Genomic DNA, 16,346 nt, shown 5'->3' on the forward strand with positions numbered 1-16,346 from the left:
ATGCCAATGCCAAGATAGAATGGCAAAAGAAAACCACCCAATATACTTTCATTTTATTCACATTAGGTATATTTGAATTAGAAAAGAGACAAACAGACATCCTGATACTTTACAGCTTCTTAAACTTATTTGTTTTAATTGTTCAACTAAAATTATTTGTCCTTATTTTTTTAATAAATGTTAACATGCAGTATTTCTAATTCTACATTATGTGTCATGAAAATTAACCAACATTATTTATTACTCATTTTTATAAAATCTTAATTGGTGTAATTATGATAATCGTTCATCCTGCTGCCTTAACCAAAAATTATGACGAACCCCAAACTGTTCCACTTTGAGAAAGACGATTCCAGTGACGTCATATACGTTTAGGGATAGGGGGGAAGAAAATCTCTTCCCTTTTCTCCCATCTCTTTTGAAGAGATTTTCTTTCCCCCCTTCCCATTTTCATTCCCAAAACGTATATGACGTCACTGGAATCGTCTTTCTCAAAGTGGGACAGTTTGGGGTTCGTCGAAATTATCCATAAAATTTATTTTTAATTAGAAAAAAATAATTTGTATCCTACTCTTTCCTGAAGTTCAACAACCATAGTTTGATTGGAGTGCACCACATCTAATCGATTAATGGATATATTATTACTTGGATGTTACACCAGATTTTACGTTTTCTCCAAAAGAGAAACTAGTAACTGGCTAAAATAACAATTTACCCCTTCCACTAGATGAACGAACTGACAAATAAATAAGGTCCAAATTAGCAACCTCAATTGACGACAATTTTTCCCTAGTCATAATATCCACGTATACTCTATATCTATTTTGGATACTGAAAACGAGTTAAAAGACGGTTACGTCCAACAATATATGCTTTATAAAGGCTCTTAGGCAAAATGTTGAAAAGGCATTAAAAAATTGATAACGGACAGTCTGCAACAATAGGCTTTACGAGTAAGCTTTACAGATCACCAAAGAAAGGATGAAGAGTATCCTTACTTTACCGTGGGAGAAATCGGTTATTTTACCAATGTTCTTGTGATAAATTATCTCGCTCTTTCATATCTATCTTTTTTTTATGGCGGCTTTAAGATATTTTTTCCATCATTTTTACGTGTGATACTTTGTTATCATGCACCGAAGTATTATTGTGTTTAGTGCTTCACCGCCCTGGGATCATTTCATCCTTGTTTTATTTTTTATTTTATTATTATTATAACATGAACTATTATTTTCTGTTTAAATCTACTAATCTAATACGTTTACTTGGCACACATCTCCCTAACAAAAGTTGGGTTAAACAAAACCGCACCAGGTATTTAGATTTTTTCCAGTATGGCTTCGAAACCGATTAGTATTCGGTGGATAAGAACCGGTTCTTAGCCAAACTGAAAAAATATTGTATCGTTATTATATCCAGTTTTCTACAAACATAAAAATGTACAATCATAATATTAAAACCAGTTTTATTAGCCCGTGCCTTCTGCATCTTAAGTCTTACAAACCTGGTTTTAATCTTATAATTGTACATTTTTATATCCGCGGAAAGCTGTTTATAATACGGTGCGACAAACAACTATTATCGATCTAATAAAAAATTGAATATTTTACTATTAATGTTAGGTATTCCACTTAATGAAAACTAGTTTCAAATACATACATTCAAAAGTCAATATCTTTACATACCCTAGGTATCTTATTAAACATTAATGGTTTTGATTAACCTAACAAATATTAAGGAGAGGTGTGTTTAACTATTTACTACTAAACTATGTAAATATGTATTATTTGCTAATTATCTACTCTAATTGAAAACTAAAAACTATTTTGGATAAATCTATTGCAAACTACTAAAATCTACAGTTTTATAATAATAATAATAATAATTATATAATACATGAACAATGTTTAATAAAACTATTGCCACTACGGTTGTCCAGCAAAAGAATTTAAAAGCCACTTTTAATTTTCTAAACACACATTGATAAAAAACATTGCTTAAAAAACATTAAGATTTATTTTTAAAATCTTTTACAATTAAAGCAAATTGTTTTTTTTAAATGTGGCTTTTAAATTATTTTGGTTGAAATAATGATTTTTAACATTACTGGTTTGTGGAAGCTTACTAATAAGAAGTAAAATTCCATGGAATTCTAATAGTGAACTGATTATCTAATATTACTTAATATGCCAAAAATGCTTGATTTTACTCTTTTTAAGATGCAAAATAGGCATAAAAAGCAATATTTAATCTAAATGTACATTTAATGAATTGATAACAAGTTATAATTAAGAAAACCACGCCCAAGTAATTATCTAAAAATATTTTAACATTTTGGATTATTTTTTTTAACAAATTGAATTTTTTTTTCATTTTTCTTGCTCTGAAGTGTGTTTTAAAAGTTTTCTTTCCCATGAAAAATAATTAAGGATTATCCAAATGGAATCTATCAAAGAAACTTTATAATCCTAAGTCAGGGATTCATGGAAAGGCAATGAGAGATTATTTTTTGTTTGTTTACTTGGGTTGTGGTTTTTTATTAAAGATATGAAATACTATGCTGTAGTAGTTATAATTAAAAAGGTAACTGTCTCTATATATATGTAGATATCAAAACTAGCTCTAAATAACATTTTAAGTAGCTCTAATTATCTTTTTATTGCTAAATATTAACTGAAATAAATTGCTTTCAACAGTAAAATTTCTCTGATAATCAAAGAAAATTTATCGTTTTATAAAATAAACTGAAATTCATATCTTATGGTTACTATATTAACATCTAATTTTAATGAATACAAAAATGCCTTACAATTAAAAACATGCCTTGTTCTTATACAAAAACCATGCTACAACTTGCGCTATAACTAGACAAATAGGTTTTTATTTTAGTTATCTAATAATAAAGATGAAACTATAACTATTAACTATATTATTATCATAATCATTATTGCTTCTACAAGGTCAAATAATTATAGCTCAGGGTTTTACTAATACAGGACAATTTCATCAATAACACTCAGTTTTATTTCTTTTTCATTGCATTTTATTTTCATTTTCTTTATTGATTTCAAACATGTGTGAAAAAGCATAGTTAAAATACATCTTGGTCTATTTTCTTTATTCTCTTTAGTTTCTTCTATAATAATAATATCAAATAATGCATAGATTTTTACAATTAGCAGGATTATTTAATTAAAGATTTAACAATAAATACAATATGAATGCTAATGAAAACCTAAAAATAATGTTAAATCTTTGTTTAAAAAATCATTTGTATACAACTCATAGGAAGACTGAGCCTATACTCATTTTAATTAACATTTACTTTTTTAATTAACATTAAAATTAAAATTATAGATCGTTGTGAGTTGAAATAATAAGTGGTAAAAAAAGTTGAAAATTATTGTCTATGCTATTGCTCAACCTTACAGAGTTAAACTTATATTATAGGTATAATATCTTTATGGCAACAAACAAAATTGGCAACCAAAGCAGACTCAGTTCAGTTTGGCAACTTAAATTGGCTTTTGTTTTCACTGAGTAATTTAAAAATGAAATCTTATTTTAAATCTTTGAAATGGCAATGAGGTATATTTTAAAAATCCACATTTTGGGACAATTTTTTGTATTAAAAATATGAAAATAGAGAAGAAAATTTAAAATTTAGAACCAGGAGAAAAAGTTTTTAAAAAGATTTAAAGTCAAAATCTTAATAGAATAGTATGGCATCTTAAAAGATAAAACTTATAAAATAAAATAATACACAAATAACAGTAATAAAAATAGATTCAATAGTGAACAAAACAACTTTTTTAACAAGTTGTTATAAAAACAGTAGAATCTATTTTCTATAATATTTTAAAACATATTTCATTATGAGTAAATGCAACATCATGGTATCAGCATTATTAATAAAAATTATAATAAAAATGAATCTCTTTTTATATTATACAAAGCTCAATTCTTGTTTATTTAAGGTTAGTCATTTTATATAACACAGGTGGCTGACTTGGCCCCAGTTTTATCTCAACATTATTTTGCATATTTATGTTTTTTTTTGCCTTTTCTAAAAACCTTACAATAAGGTTTACATTAAAAAAATATTTCTTTTATTGTAAGTACATAAGTAAGTCTCAATATTTAACAAAGACTAGAGAAATAAATCTAAAGTCATGGCTAATTTACACATTACAAAAAAATCTAATAATTTTACTAATCATAAAAGTATTTTTTTTTCTCATCCTATTCTATTTTTTTATCTTAAAATTAAAGTTTAATTATCTTCTATAAGATAACTTCTAAAAATTACAGAAAATTTGGCGAAAGGAAAACATATTCATAATGCTTTGCCTTAATTACTAAAGAAAGCCTCATTTATTGAGTTAAACATAATAAATGGAATCACTTGAAAAATAGGTACCCCTATCAAAAAAGATATAGATCTACCTAAGTAAATAGGTAAACCTAATAATATTAATATAATAAAACTAAGAACAGCCCTTATTATGTAACAAATATTTTTAAGTAAGTGGCATAATAAGAAAATTATCAATACTGTTTTTTTTTAAATTTAAACAAAGATATTAAAAATACAACCATATTAAGTTATTTGAGGTGTTATTCTTTTTATTAATAAATAATTTATTTTATTATATTTTCTAGCTTGAATAAAATGTAACTGAATGTATAACTGCGTAGTTTAGGTATCTTTTTTTTCCTGTATATCTTTTTTTAAAGGTATACTGTCAAGTTATTTACATTATAATACATTAAACATTTTTAATTTTAAATCTTATCTAAAATAAGATATTGGTTTGTCATAGGGGAGGTTAGGGGGGATTGTGTTTGTAACATAACAACTTGTTAATAAAATCACCAATTAAAATATTGTTTTAAATGCTAAAAGCTCACAAAAAATATATTAATATTAATAGGGAGCAGGGGGGGATAAGGGGAGCATAAAACTAAAAAAATTGCATCCATATACTTTTTGTAGATTTGTCACTTTTTTTTATATTTTTTCTTTCCTTTTCTTTTTGAAGAACGTCAGAATTCTTCGTCATTTCTTTTTTGTTAACTGAATGTACATATTTATACATAGTTGTACAAAAACTGGTTTAGTACAAAGCTTAGAGGGTGTACATACCAGCTGCGGCTGGCGGCAGCGAGTACATGCTAGCCAGGTCAAGATTACCATGGAGGCCTGCGGCCGCAAACTGGTACGGGTAGGTCAGACTTTGCAGGGCGGACATAGTCGGATGTTGTCCAACGCCGGGGGCGCCGGGATGACCGCCGACGGCGGCAGCGGCCTGTTGCAGGGCGTGCGCCACAGCCGGGGAGACAGAGGTCAGCTGCTGTTGGGTCTGGTCGGCGCCGTTTTCAGCTCCGTTGGCGGATGAATTGACGCCCGCCGGGGTCACGGATGCGGTAGGACCACCGGCTGCCCCTGGGTGATGGGGGTTAGAGGTTATGGCGGACAAAACTGAGTGTGTTGAAACCATGGGATTGGCGGGCTGTGCAACTGTGTACTGGAGGCCTCCGGCCGCCGCGGCTAGACTGGCTGCGGATAAGCCGTTAGCCGCTGCGCCTACTGATGGAATGGGGTAGGGGCTGTAGCGGTAGCTTGAGAGTGGCCCGGTACCTCCTCCTACCAGCTTTCCGTATGCAGCACCTTAACAAAAATATAAAACCGTTAGTTTCACCAAATGTTTAAATCTACATTATCATTATAGTATGGCATTTAGGCTGTTGTCCGCGGATAGGATATAAAATTTAAATTCGTTGGTAAAAGAAACACCATATATATCAAAAAAATATGTAATACTAAAAGTATTCTATACTGATATACACTGTATAAATATTTAAAAACAACTTTGTTGAAATATTGAATGTAGTTTAGAAAGTTAACTTTTAATCAAACTTAAACTTAATTATATCCTTTTTTGGGTTGGTTAACTTTTCAGTGAAAAGTCTCGAGTCGTCAGTAATGCAAGGATAGGTTAATTGCAATTTAATTTTTCACCACATAGAATAATATTAGTGATAAATTATAACAAAAAATCTGCTTAATGTGAATATATTAAAGCTTTCTGGTGAAGAACAATTAGGTAAAGTTTAAAATAAAATATTCAATTTACCTATCTTCTTTCTAGTAAAAAACTTTCTGATTTGTGAAAGAAGTTATAATCAAGAATTGGTATAACCAACTTAGCAAAATAAATAGAATAAATAGTCTGATAAAAAGGTCGCAATTACTAAAAATAAAAACCGTTCAAAACAGTAGAAACATTAAATCTTTTTTCCGAACAATTTAATAGTTCATTAAAGCTGACCAAAAAATCTACATCCCAAAATTCTCAAACTAACTAAGCCAGATCCATAAGTACTAATTAAAGATGAATGAAATGAAGCAGAACCATGTTATCTTATACAGAGATAGAGAAATAGGATGAATTAATCTTTCACTAAATAAATTCAAACCACTAATCTAAGGTTTTAATGGGTATTTGATAAGATATTGCAAAAAAAATTATAACTATACAAAATCATTTCCCTTGAAAAAAGAAAAAAATCTATTCATTTAATAGTATTATACATATAATTCTAATATAATCAAAAATAAATTAAGAAAAGGAGACAATGAAATGAACATAATTAACCTTGTCCCAGTTAATATGTTTCTAAACTTAGCATGGGGCTTAATGAAAGAAGATTTTGAAGACAATTCCAGTTTTAAAATAGCTTCTGAGGAATCATTATTTTTGACCATGTAGATTTTTAAAATAAATATTTAAATGTTGCTCAAGTGAATTTTGAATATAAGTTATTTCAACTATTTTTCAACTGAAGGGGTTATTTTGTTTATTATAAAAGACCATCCAATGTCTTATCCCTAAGGATACCCTACATAGAAGAATCCCATATCACTTTCTCTTTAAGCTTAGCATAATATGACAGTAGGTTTTCAGGATAGGTTATGTTTTGTTCTACTGTGATATTAAGGCAAGAGACAAACCTAGTAACCACCCCCCACTGTTTTCCTTTAATTCATTAACCTTTTCTTCTCTTCCTACTACTTTTAATTAATCTTGATCTGGACTTTCTAGTGCCAGATATCCAGTAGTCTGAGCATGTGTGCAAGTTAAAAAAGTATACTTTCAAATAACCACAAAAATACTGCTTAATAAATCACATTGTTTTGTACATTTAGTTATTCAAATACATTTGTACAAATGTACTGTACATCATTGAAACCTTAATTTGCCTTTTATTTCTTCAGCAGTTATAGTGACAAGATTTCAAAAATATTTATACATTGTAAGGATACGATAACAAGAAAAGTATTGCAAATTCCTTAGCTAAAAATCAGGCACATCAAGGGTTGATTATAAGAAACAACAGCAGTGCCCATATCAGCTAGGTGCTCTGTATTTAAAGCGATATGGAGATATCAGAAAAATCATCTTAATCCTTTCTAAAAGTAAATAGCCTCAAACCAGCTCGAAACTTATTCTAAAATTTATAGAACTCAATCTTGTCGGTGGTCAGCAAGATCTTAATGACAACCAAAGAAAATTCACTTTAAATAGAAATTTCAAAATAAGTTTAAGAATAATTATTACTGTGGGATAGCAGGTGGTAATATGGTCATTGATTGGGCTACAGAGCTTTTCAAGTGTAGCTACTCTTTAAATTACTTTAAATTTTGTACGTCCTTAAGATTTAGAACTAATAGATACTTAAAAATCAGGGATCCTAAGGGATAATACAATTTAAAATAAATTAATGTATCTCACAAAATTAACCCTAATTTTTATTGTTTAAATTTAAAGGCTCTGTTGTTTAATTCATTCCTATAAAGATTTAATCTAACAAATGACAGAACAGATTTATAAACTTGGGGCAGTCAATTTATTCTTTCTCTCTCCTTGTTACGGATGTTTTCATCCTTGTTATTAATCATTATGTTTGATAACCCTTCTAGAAATTTTCACATACATTATAAAATTATTATTATATGCATCTCTTGATTATATTTAATTACATTTTCTATCGCGTTCATCAAAATCACTCTCTTAAATATGATTTTTTTTTTGGGGGGGGGGGGCGGGTGGGGTTAGATTGCATCTTAATGATATAGGAAAAGTGTTTAGAAGTTTTGTTGTAGTAATGAAGTTGATAAATTACCGATTATGCTTTTAAGCGGATTTGATTGAACACTATCTGTTGATTATATTTAATTAACCTTTAATATCTATCATACTGAGCAAGTGAATTATGAAATTAACCCACACGGGGTTTAACAATATGTTAGGTTAGGTTACATTAGGATAGTTTAAGTTTATCTAAATAGGTTCACAAAAATTGCTAGGACTAGTAATAAAACTTTTAATCAAGTACTATGATATAAATATTTCTTCTGCAAGTTGTAAATCTTCCGTATAAGGGGTCTAAATTAACATAGTTTATTTTATAAAATCTTGAGAAACTTTAAAAATAGAAAACACAGGATAATGTTAAATGAACTGTTCAAGCTGTCAAAATTTGAAAGTTAGCCGGCCCTTTCTTATGGTTGAAAAAATTCAAATTTTTTGGGGAGAACTTTTGAGGATAAGGGGGGGGGGGGAAGTTCTGACACATTTGCGTAAATGGTGAGTATAGGCTTTATCTTTGGACTGAGAGGATAGGTTATTAGGGATAAAATCATTCTTATATGATGAATTTCCCCCAGATTTAAGATTTTTTGGATAGGCCTCCAGGTTCCGGAGCTCCAGGCCTCCAGGTGGTCTCTGTACAGGTAAAAATGAAAAAAAAAATTTTTTTTTTAAAGTTAAAAATCAACTTATAAAACAAAATATGCATATTTTTTCTTCAAATATGTGAATAATATTAAAAAAGATGCATATTTTGTTTTATAAGTTGACCTGTAACTTTCAAAAAAAAAATTTACAGAGACCACCTGGAGGCCTGGAGCTCCGGAACCTGGAGGCCTATCCAAAAAATCTTAAATCTGGGGGAAATTCATCATATAAGAATGATTTTATCCCTAATAACCTATCCTCTCAGTCCAAAGATAAAGCCTATACTCACCGTTTACGCAAATGTGTCAAAACTTCCCCCCCCCCCTTATTCTACAAAAAAAACACAAACCCTTGAAATAAGAATAGTGTTTGAAAGTAAATTATATTATCACCCTACCCCCCAATAAATCTTCAAAATCCCACATTTCAACCCCCTCCCTTAGCAAAAAGCTTGGACGTCCTTGAAAAAGATATCACGAAAGAAAGGTAAAATCATCTTTAGAAGTAGAAAATCATTTTCTATTTTTGTTTTTAATAATATTTTGTACCCAAAGCTGACCAATGATTGGCAAAACAGAAATTGGATTTATTCCCCATGACTTCAAAACCAATAGATATGCGAGGAACATAGAGTGGCAACATGTAAAACACAAAACCAATGTTACTTCTGTCATGTCAGGCGAGTGTTTTAATGCAGGAATCTGAAGGGATAAAACTATATATAAATTGATGTACATCCCCAAAATTACCCCTTCCGTAGATCAACCTTAGTGGTTGAAACGTTTTGATACTCAATTGAATGAACCAACCAATCAAAGACCGTTATTATAAAACTTTGGGGACTAGTTAAATAAACAGCCGATTCTCCTCTCTCTCGTCACGTTTGTAACAGCAAGAGTGGGGAAATGTCTTTTCTAGTAAATTTAACCCAAAAATTAAAATTTTACTGAATACCTCTTGCGGAGGCATCCGTCCACTGTTGAAGGTCGCGAAGGTCATAGCAAGTCTCACTGCCTCTCCATAGACAATGCGGCCAGGAAGAACTTGGCAGCTGTCCTACACCCCCACACAAGTAAACAAATTAAAACAAACAAAATAAAGAAAGGGGCGAAAGAAAAAAAAAATATAAAATAAATATATTAGAAGAGAAAAGGATAAAAGTTATGAATTTCTTATTGGTTATCTCTCTGATCTCTTCTCTATTATGAGACAATATTTCTTCACCAATACCCCAATGTTCAAGAGAAATTTAAAAATATTTTTTTAGCATTAAATAGAAAAGAAAGGTTTCTCCAATCAAAACAAAAGAGCTTAACAAGACAATTAACGAAATTAAATAAGTAGCGTCGTGTTTTTCATAAAATTTGCTATATTAAGAATATATTTTTTCGTTGTATTGGAAATTCATCTAGAAACGAAAAGCTCAGCGGGAATAAAATTGCTGTTTTCTTTTTTTGTATTCATAGATATTCAAATTTTCAGAGTTTGTTTATCCACTTTATAATTAAAGACGCTAAAAATTGTGCCTATAAACAAGTGATTTTTTTTAGAAGGAGGAAAGCCTTGGCCTATAAACAGGCACAACTTAAGATAAAAATGTGCATCAAATACAATATAAACCATCTGAATGTATTATCTTAATATTGTATTTGAAGAACAGCTAAAGCAAAATATATGAAATAAGTTTTTTCATAAATAATACACTGTTTACAAAACACTGATAGGAACATGTATATGGAAAATTAATTTGGAGATTACTAACGGCTACGCCCCCGGTTGTCATTATGGCATTTTAGCTAGGGGTTGACGTTTTCACTTTTTTTTTTGGGGAGGGGGGGATGTGGTAGGGATGGAGCGAATTCTCAAGGAATATTGATGAAACCCTCCTTAAAACCTAACCTACACCCATAAGATTAAGAAGCTACATTAATATGGGGTTCATGTCGGTTCAGAGGTTAACTAGATCTTAAGCTGCAGACAATTGGGACACCCTTTTATAGAAGGATAATTTGGAAAAAGATTAAGAATAGACCATAAAAAAGGCCTTAACTCTTTTTTTCTAAAATATGTTTTTCCTATCCCAATGTATATTATGTTGTATATTGTTTATGTGATATATATAGGGATTGGTTAATGGGCAATAAATTATTTTCCCCCGATTCATCATACAATTTAAATGTAGAAGAATATTAAGTTTGGAAATAAGCCATGACAAATATCTTAAAGCTTTGTATAAACTGAATAATGGAGGAATGGTTTTATTTTCTCCATTAATCTATCCCTTCAATCCCTGTTTAAACTATTGTTAAAGCTTTTGTATATATTTCTCCAGTGTATGAAAAGAAATTGGATAGCCTTTGGGAGCTTACTGCTAACAAAAACTATTTGGAAGGGATAGGGATAATATGGAGAAAAATATTTTGCCTACAACTTAAAGCCAGTCAAAATGTCAAACATGAAAAAATACATTTGACTTGCGAAAAATATTTTCTTTTAAGTCATTATAAAAGAATCTTTTTGCAATGGATTTGATTTAAAAATGGCAAAAAATTGTAGATATCTTTAGGTTAAAAATGAAATAATGAAAGACAAATATTAGTCATTTATTGCGTCGTATTATAGACAAATTTCTGCGGATATTGAAGCTCGTTCTAACAAAACTGGCATTAATTTATGATTCTTAATTTAATATTTGTGAAAAAAAAGTCTGTAATACGATGCTATACTTATTTTTTCAGTATGGCTTAGAACTGTTTCGAATCAGTAATACTTTTTTAAAGTGATAAATGTGAGATTTAAAAAATATGTTAGGTCTAAAAAGGATTCTAATATAAAGGCATAAGAATTGGATAAATTTATCATTTAAAGGTGCGTAGCAATAGTAATGTCTGTTACTTACTGTCCTTCAGATTTTCTGTACTCTGTTTTTTAGCTAATTGTTTTTGTTTTTTTAAGGCTGATTCACAGGCACTATTATTTCTAAAGTAAACTAAAACAATTGGATCATGGAAAGAAAACGAAGTAGCGGGTTTCGTCGTATTTTCAAAGTAGCTGTTCTCCTATTTCTAACCCTGCGGGGGACTCTTAACACTGCTGGGTAATCATTAACAGTTTCCTAACCTAATCCAACCTGAAATAACCTATCAAAAGCTACTGTAAAAATACGACGAAACCTGATACATTGTTTTTTTCCATGATCCAATTCCAAACAATTTGTCTCTCTAAAAATCCAATAGCTTTTTTCTGCTACTTGTATTCTTATCTTGTTCAATTGTTAACCATAAATGGGTAGTTTGACCAAATGTCATTTCTTCAGTTGCTACCTATCAGGTGTTACAGTAGATATTCAGTAAATATTAACCCAAAACTGTGCTGTTATATTACTATCAATATATGACTGAAGAAACCAAATCAAATTGACTGACGCGTTTTTTTGGAATGGATTTGATTTGAACTCATTTTAAATCTAAACGCACATAATAGACATTTGTTGTGAATAACAAATGAATGTAAAACAGTTAGAGGGTTCAATATGAAGAACAGCTGTAATAGAATTAACAGTAAAGTATAATGCAGTGCAAATTTTATTTTAATTTTACGTTTTCTTTACTGAGATTTACAATGTTTTTCAAATTTATAACAGATCATCGTAGTTTTAAAGAAAATTGTTTTATGCAAAATGTGCAAAATTTGTAATCCTTCAAAATCACTCAAGGATAGGACAAAGGAAGATAAGTTTATGATGAAATTAATAAATCATTAATTATCAATTATTATGTGAAAGCTAGTAGATAATATTAATAATTTTTCTTCCAATGATTTATCATAGGATTTAAAAATATTGATATTATTACAAAATAAATCCTTTTTTGCATGATGGATTATATCAAGATTATTTGGGAAGATTTCATAATGTTTAGTTTTACAATTTTGAAAAAAAAATGCGAAGCAAATACACAAGTGGTGAATGTTTGCTTGTCTGCTAGTAAATCTTCTGTATTTTTCTTACAAAATTTGTATGGAACAATCTTTGATCAAAGGAAAACCAAATTGGACTATAAATTACGCAGTTAATTCGTTGGATAAAACACTTTATGTAGTTTTATTTCCTCATTCCTAACATAAACTATTATTTGGAAATGATATAGGTTTCAGTTTAAGACTTTATCTATTCCCGCATGGTTAGTTGGTTAAGAACACCCCTCCCCCCTTAAAGTATATTCTTGCAAAAGTAATTTTTGAACATGAATGTAATTTTTTCTTCCAAATATGCATACATGCAAAAAAAACTACATCTACCAGTTTTTTACGATGAAATGTGCATGATTTTTGATGATATATATTATACTTTAGGGGATCCACAGCTTTTTGCCACTCTTCTATTATGGTATAGAAACCGGAACATGTAAAATTCTTGTCTTAAAAACTAGGTAGGTAGTACCTTTAAATAAAAATGGAAATCTCAGAAATCAAATTTTATTGCTATTTAATGTAAAGAAAAGTTGTTGTCTTTTGAATATTGTTTTTCAGTAAATATACTTTACTTAATACTATTTTTCATATGGTCTAGTTTTTCTACTCCAATCTTACACAATCTATAGGTCCCCCATAATACATACATGTTGAGTTGAAAATATTATATTTCAATACATAGGATATATAAAAAAGGATATAACTTTTGATTTTTAAGGCTTGATATATGTTCTTCGAAAAGTAATGGCCCCAATAAGGCATTTAAATTACACGATTTTAAAACAATCCCTCACTCAGAGATTTAAAAAAAATCCTTTATCCACTTTTTTAAACATCGAATATCTGAGCAGATAATATATGTTGAATAGATGAGATCTCCTTAAAATTTGAAATTTAATCCATTTTTATTCATGGACTTTCTTCTACTACATTTGCTCAACAAGGATAAATAATTCCTTAGAAATTATAAATTTTTTGTATCTATCTATCTATCTGGCAGTTTCCCTCAAAGTTTCTAGTTGAGCATAGAACCCACCTCATTATTTTGGGTTTTTAGTGAATACTGGGTAGCCCAGCAGGGAGAAAAAATAACCCTCCCGTATCTAAAAAAAAGGAAGGGGGGGCGTAACTGCTCTATAGGCAAATTGAGGGAAAGCACCATCTATCATATTAACTCACCGACACTGTGTGTATAAGCCTGTGGCGGCAGTGAAGCAGTCAGCTGCTGCAGATGGCCATGTTGCGGTGAAGGAACTCCGGCCAAGCCCGCGGCGGCCGCTGACGTTAATGCGGATGGCAGCCCAAGGCCTAGCGCGGCGGCTGGCATCATTCCCAGGTTGCTGAGCAGGACGCGTTTGCCGAGAAGAGCGGCTGTGTTGGCGGCTTGGACGACCTCTTTGGGCTGCGCCTTCTTGCATTCAACCTAAAATTATATAACATTGAAGACAATTGTTATGAAAATGTAAAAATTCTTATTTTCAAATTAGCCTGTAAATTACGTTATCTTATTGGTTGTGGCCAAATTTTTTTAACTATTTTATCGCCTATTGTCTTATCCCTTTAGATCCCTGCAGGATAATAGAATATTATAATTAATCATATTGAAATTATAGTTTCCTAGTTTCAACTATTAATCACAAACCAAAAGATTAAACAACTAAACTTATTATTGTTTTAATAACTCAGCAAGTAATAAAGTTAGCAGTACAATTTTATTTCTAATATTTTTATTCGAATTAGTCGTCTATGACAATAAGCTTTTGTGGTTTGATTATTTAATAATAACATTTTAAAATTGAATTAAAAGCTCTGATTTTTTTTGGATTTAATCGCTTGTATTTGGTATTTTTAAATGGTAACTAAAGTTAAAACCAAAGTCTATTTCAATGTATAATACTGAGTTGGTATACAATTAAATAGATAATATATGATGAAGATTTTTAATAAAATATCTAGGACAGCCAAGCAGACATATGAATAAACAGATATAAAATATAAAAAGACTGATAGATATTTCATTAGTATATGGAATATCATTTATCTTACAAATTTTATAGTCACACAAAATAACAAAGTTTAAAAATTGTCATTTTGTAAAATATGTTAAATTCTGTCTTTTAAGGGGAAGAGAAGTAAATTAAAATGATCGAAGGGGTCAAACTTTATATAATGCCCCCCCCCCCCCGCTAGTTTCAGTTGTACACCTGTGAAATAAGTTCGATATTTATAGAATGTTTTAGCTAATAAATTTTGTTATTTTAAAACACCCCCTCGACCCAATAAACAGTGGGTTGAAGTAAGACAGGAGGTGGGTTCTAGTTTTATTTAATACCTTAATATGACAGTTTGATTTCAGCCTAAGTTATGCTATTATTGTGCTGTTATAATACTGGAATTTATAATCTTTAAAACTGGCTAAAAGGGTAATATATGATGTCCTTTTCTTTAGATACTACTACTCCACTTTCTTTTAGAGATACAAGGATAGCTGGAAAATTTTACATAATTGAAATTTATGCTTTAACCCACTTTTTTGGTGGAACTTTGTTTTATTTTAAACGAAGTTCAATGATTCAAATCAAAAGGAGGGAGGCGACATCGGAATATTTATTACACTAGTCTCCAAAGTTTAATAATAACGCTTTCTCATTTGTCTTTGAGGACATTAAGTTGAGTATCAAAACATTTTAACCACTAATTGTTATCCAGAGAAGGAGTAATTTTGTTTATCATCATTGGGAATGTACATCAATCTATCGGCCATTTTCTATCCCTTTAGATACCTGGGGCATTTTAGTGGTAACTAAACTAATGAAAAATATTCTATAGCAAACAATTGCAAATCTCATTTTTTTTCATAAGCATTAACCTATTATCCCTTATTTTTCTCTATGATAATGTTAAGTGGCTCTCGAAAAGGAATTAAATTAATAAACTAATAGTGAATCTTTGCATTAGTTTTTTATATGATTACAAAAATAGAATAGTTATTAATCGCATCGTATTCTAGACAGCTATCCGCAGAGGTTAAAATTAAAAATCATAATATTTAAACCTGTTTTGATAGCCCCGAGAAACCGAAGTCCCTGGCTAAATTTGTGAATAATACGATGTTATACACGATTTTTCCGCATGGCTAAGAAACGGTTCTAATCCAGCGGATATTAATCGGTTTTGAAGCTATACTGAAAATGTTTATAAAGTATTTTTGCTTTCAAAAGATTCGCTAGAATTGCTTGAACTAGTTTTTGTTTTGAAATTTTGAATCTATAATATTTGTAAAATATATTACATCAAAAACTTTAAAAAGATTTAAAGATTATGTAAATCGAGTTAGATATTTTATTGGAGGGGAGAAAACTTTTTTAAAAAGTTTCTTAATTTTGTACCTATATGTCCGTCTGTTCGTATGGAGTTACTGTTAGCTTTGATTGTCCATTTAGGTATGTTACGGTCGTTCTAGTGCAAGATTCATGTAAAAATGAGATATAACATCGTTGCAAGTCAGTATATTAATAAAAAAAATATTTTAACCGGTTCGTTTATTATCTTGCATCTAATAAATTGAAAACA

At 29.9% G+C, this 16,346-nt stretch overlaps 1 protein-coding gene across 6 annotated transcripts in view; it reads right to left on the minus strand.

Annotated features, from left to right (window-relative positions):
• Positions 1-2,912: 2,912 nt before the first annotated feature.
• The window catches only part of LOC145326812 (uncharacterized), a 189,991-nt gene continuing 176,557 nt past the window's right edge, over positions 2,913-16,346 (minus strand). For 3 of the 6 annotated variants that reach the window (XM_080170235.1, XM_080170237.1, XM_080170236.1), the window contains exons 8-10: positions 13,953-14,196; positions 9,756-9,857; positions 2,913-5,671 (exon numbers count right to left, since the gene is read on the minus strand). In XM_080170235.1, the coding sequence (XP_080026361.1) occupies positions 5,130-5,671; positions 9,756-9,857; positions 13,953-14,196 (888 nt within the window). In that variant the 3' untranslated portion in view covers positions 2,913-5,129. The remainder of the gene's footprint in view (positions 5,672-9,755; positions 9,858-13,952; positions 14,197-16,346) is intronic. The other 3 variants (XM_080170239.1, XM_080170241.1, XM_080170240.1) reach the window with 1 other exon arrangement.

This window comes from Acartia tonsa, chromosome 8 (genome assembly GCF_053477335.1).
Source record: "Acartia tonsa isolate MP-2025a chromosome 8, ASM5347733v1, whole genome shotgun sequence".
In the NCBI taxonomy this organism is placed as follows: domain Eukaryota; kingdom Metazoa; phylum Arthropoda; class Copepoda; order Calanoida; family Acartiidae; genus Acartia; species Acartia tonsa.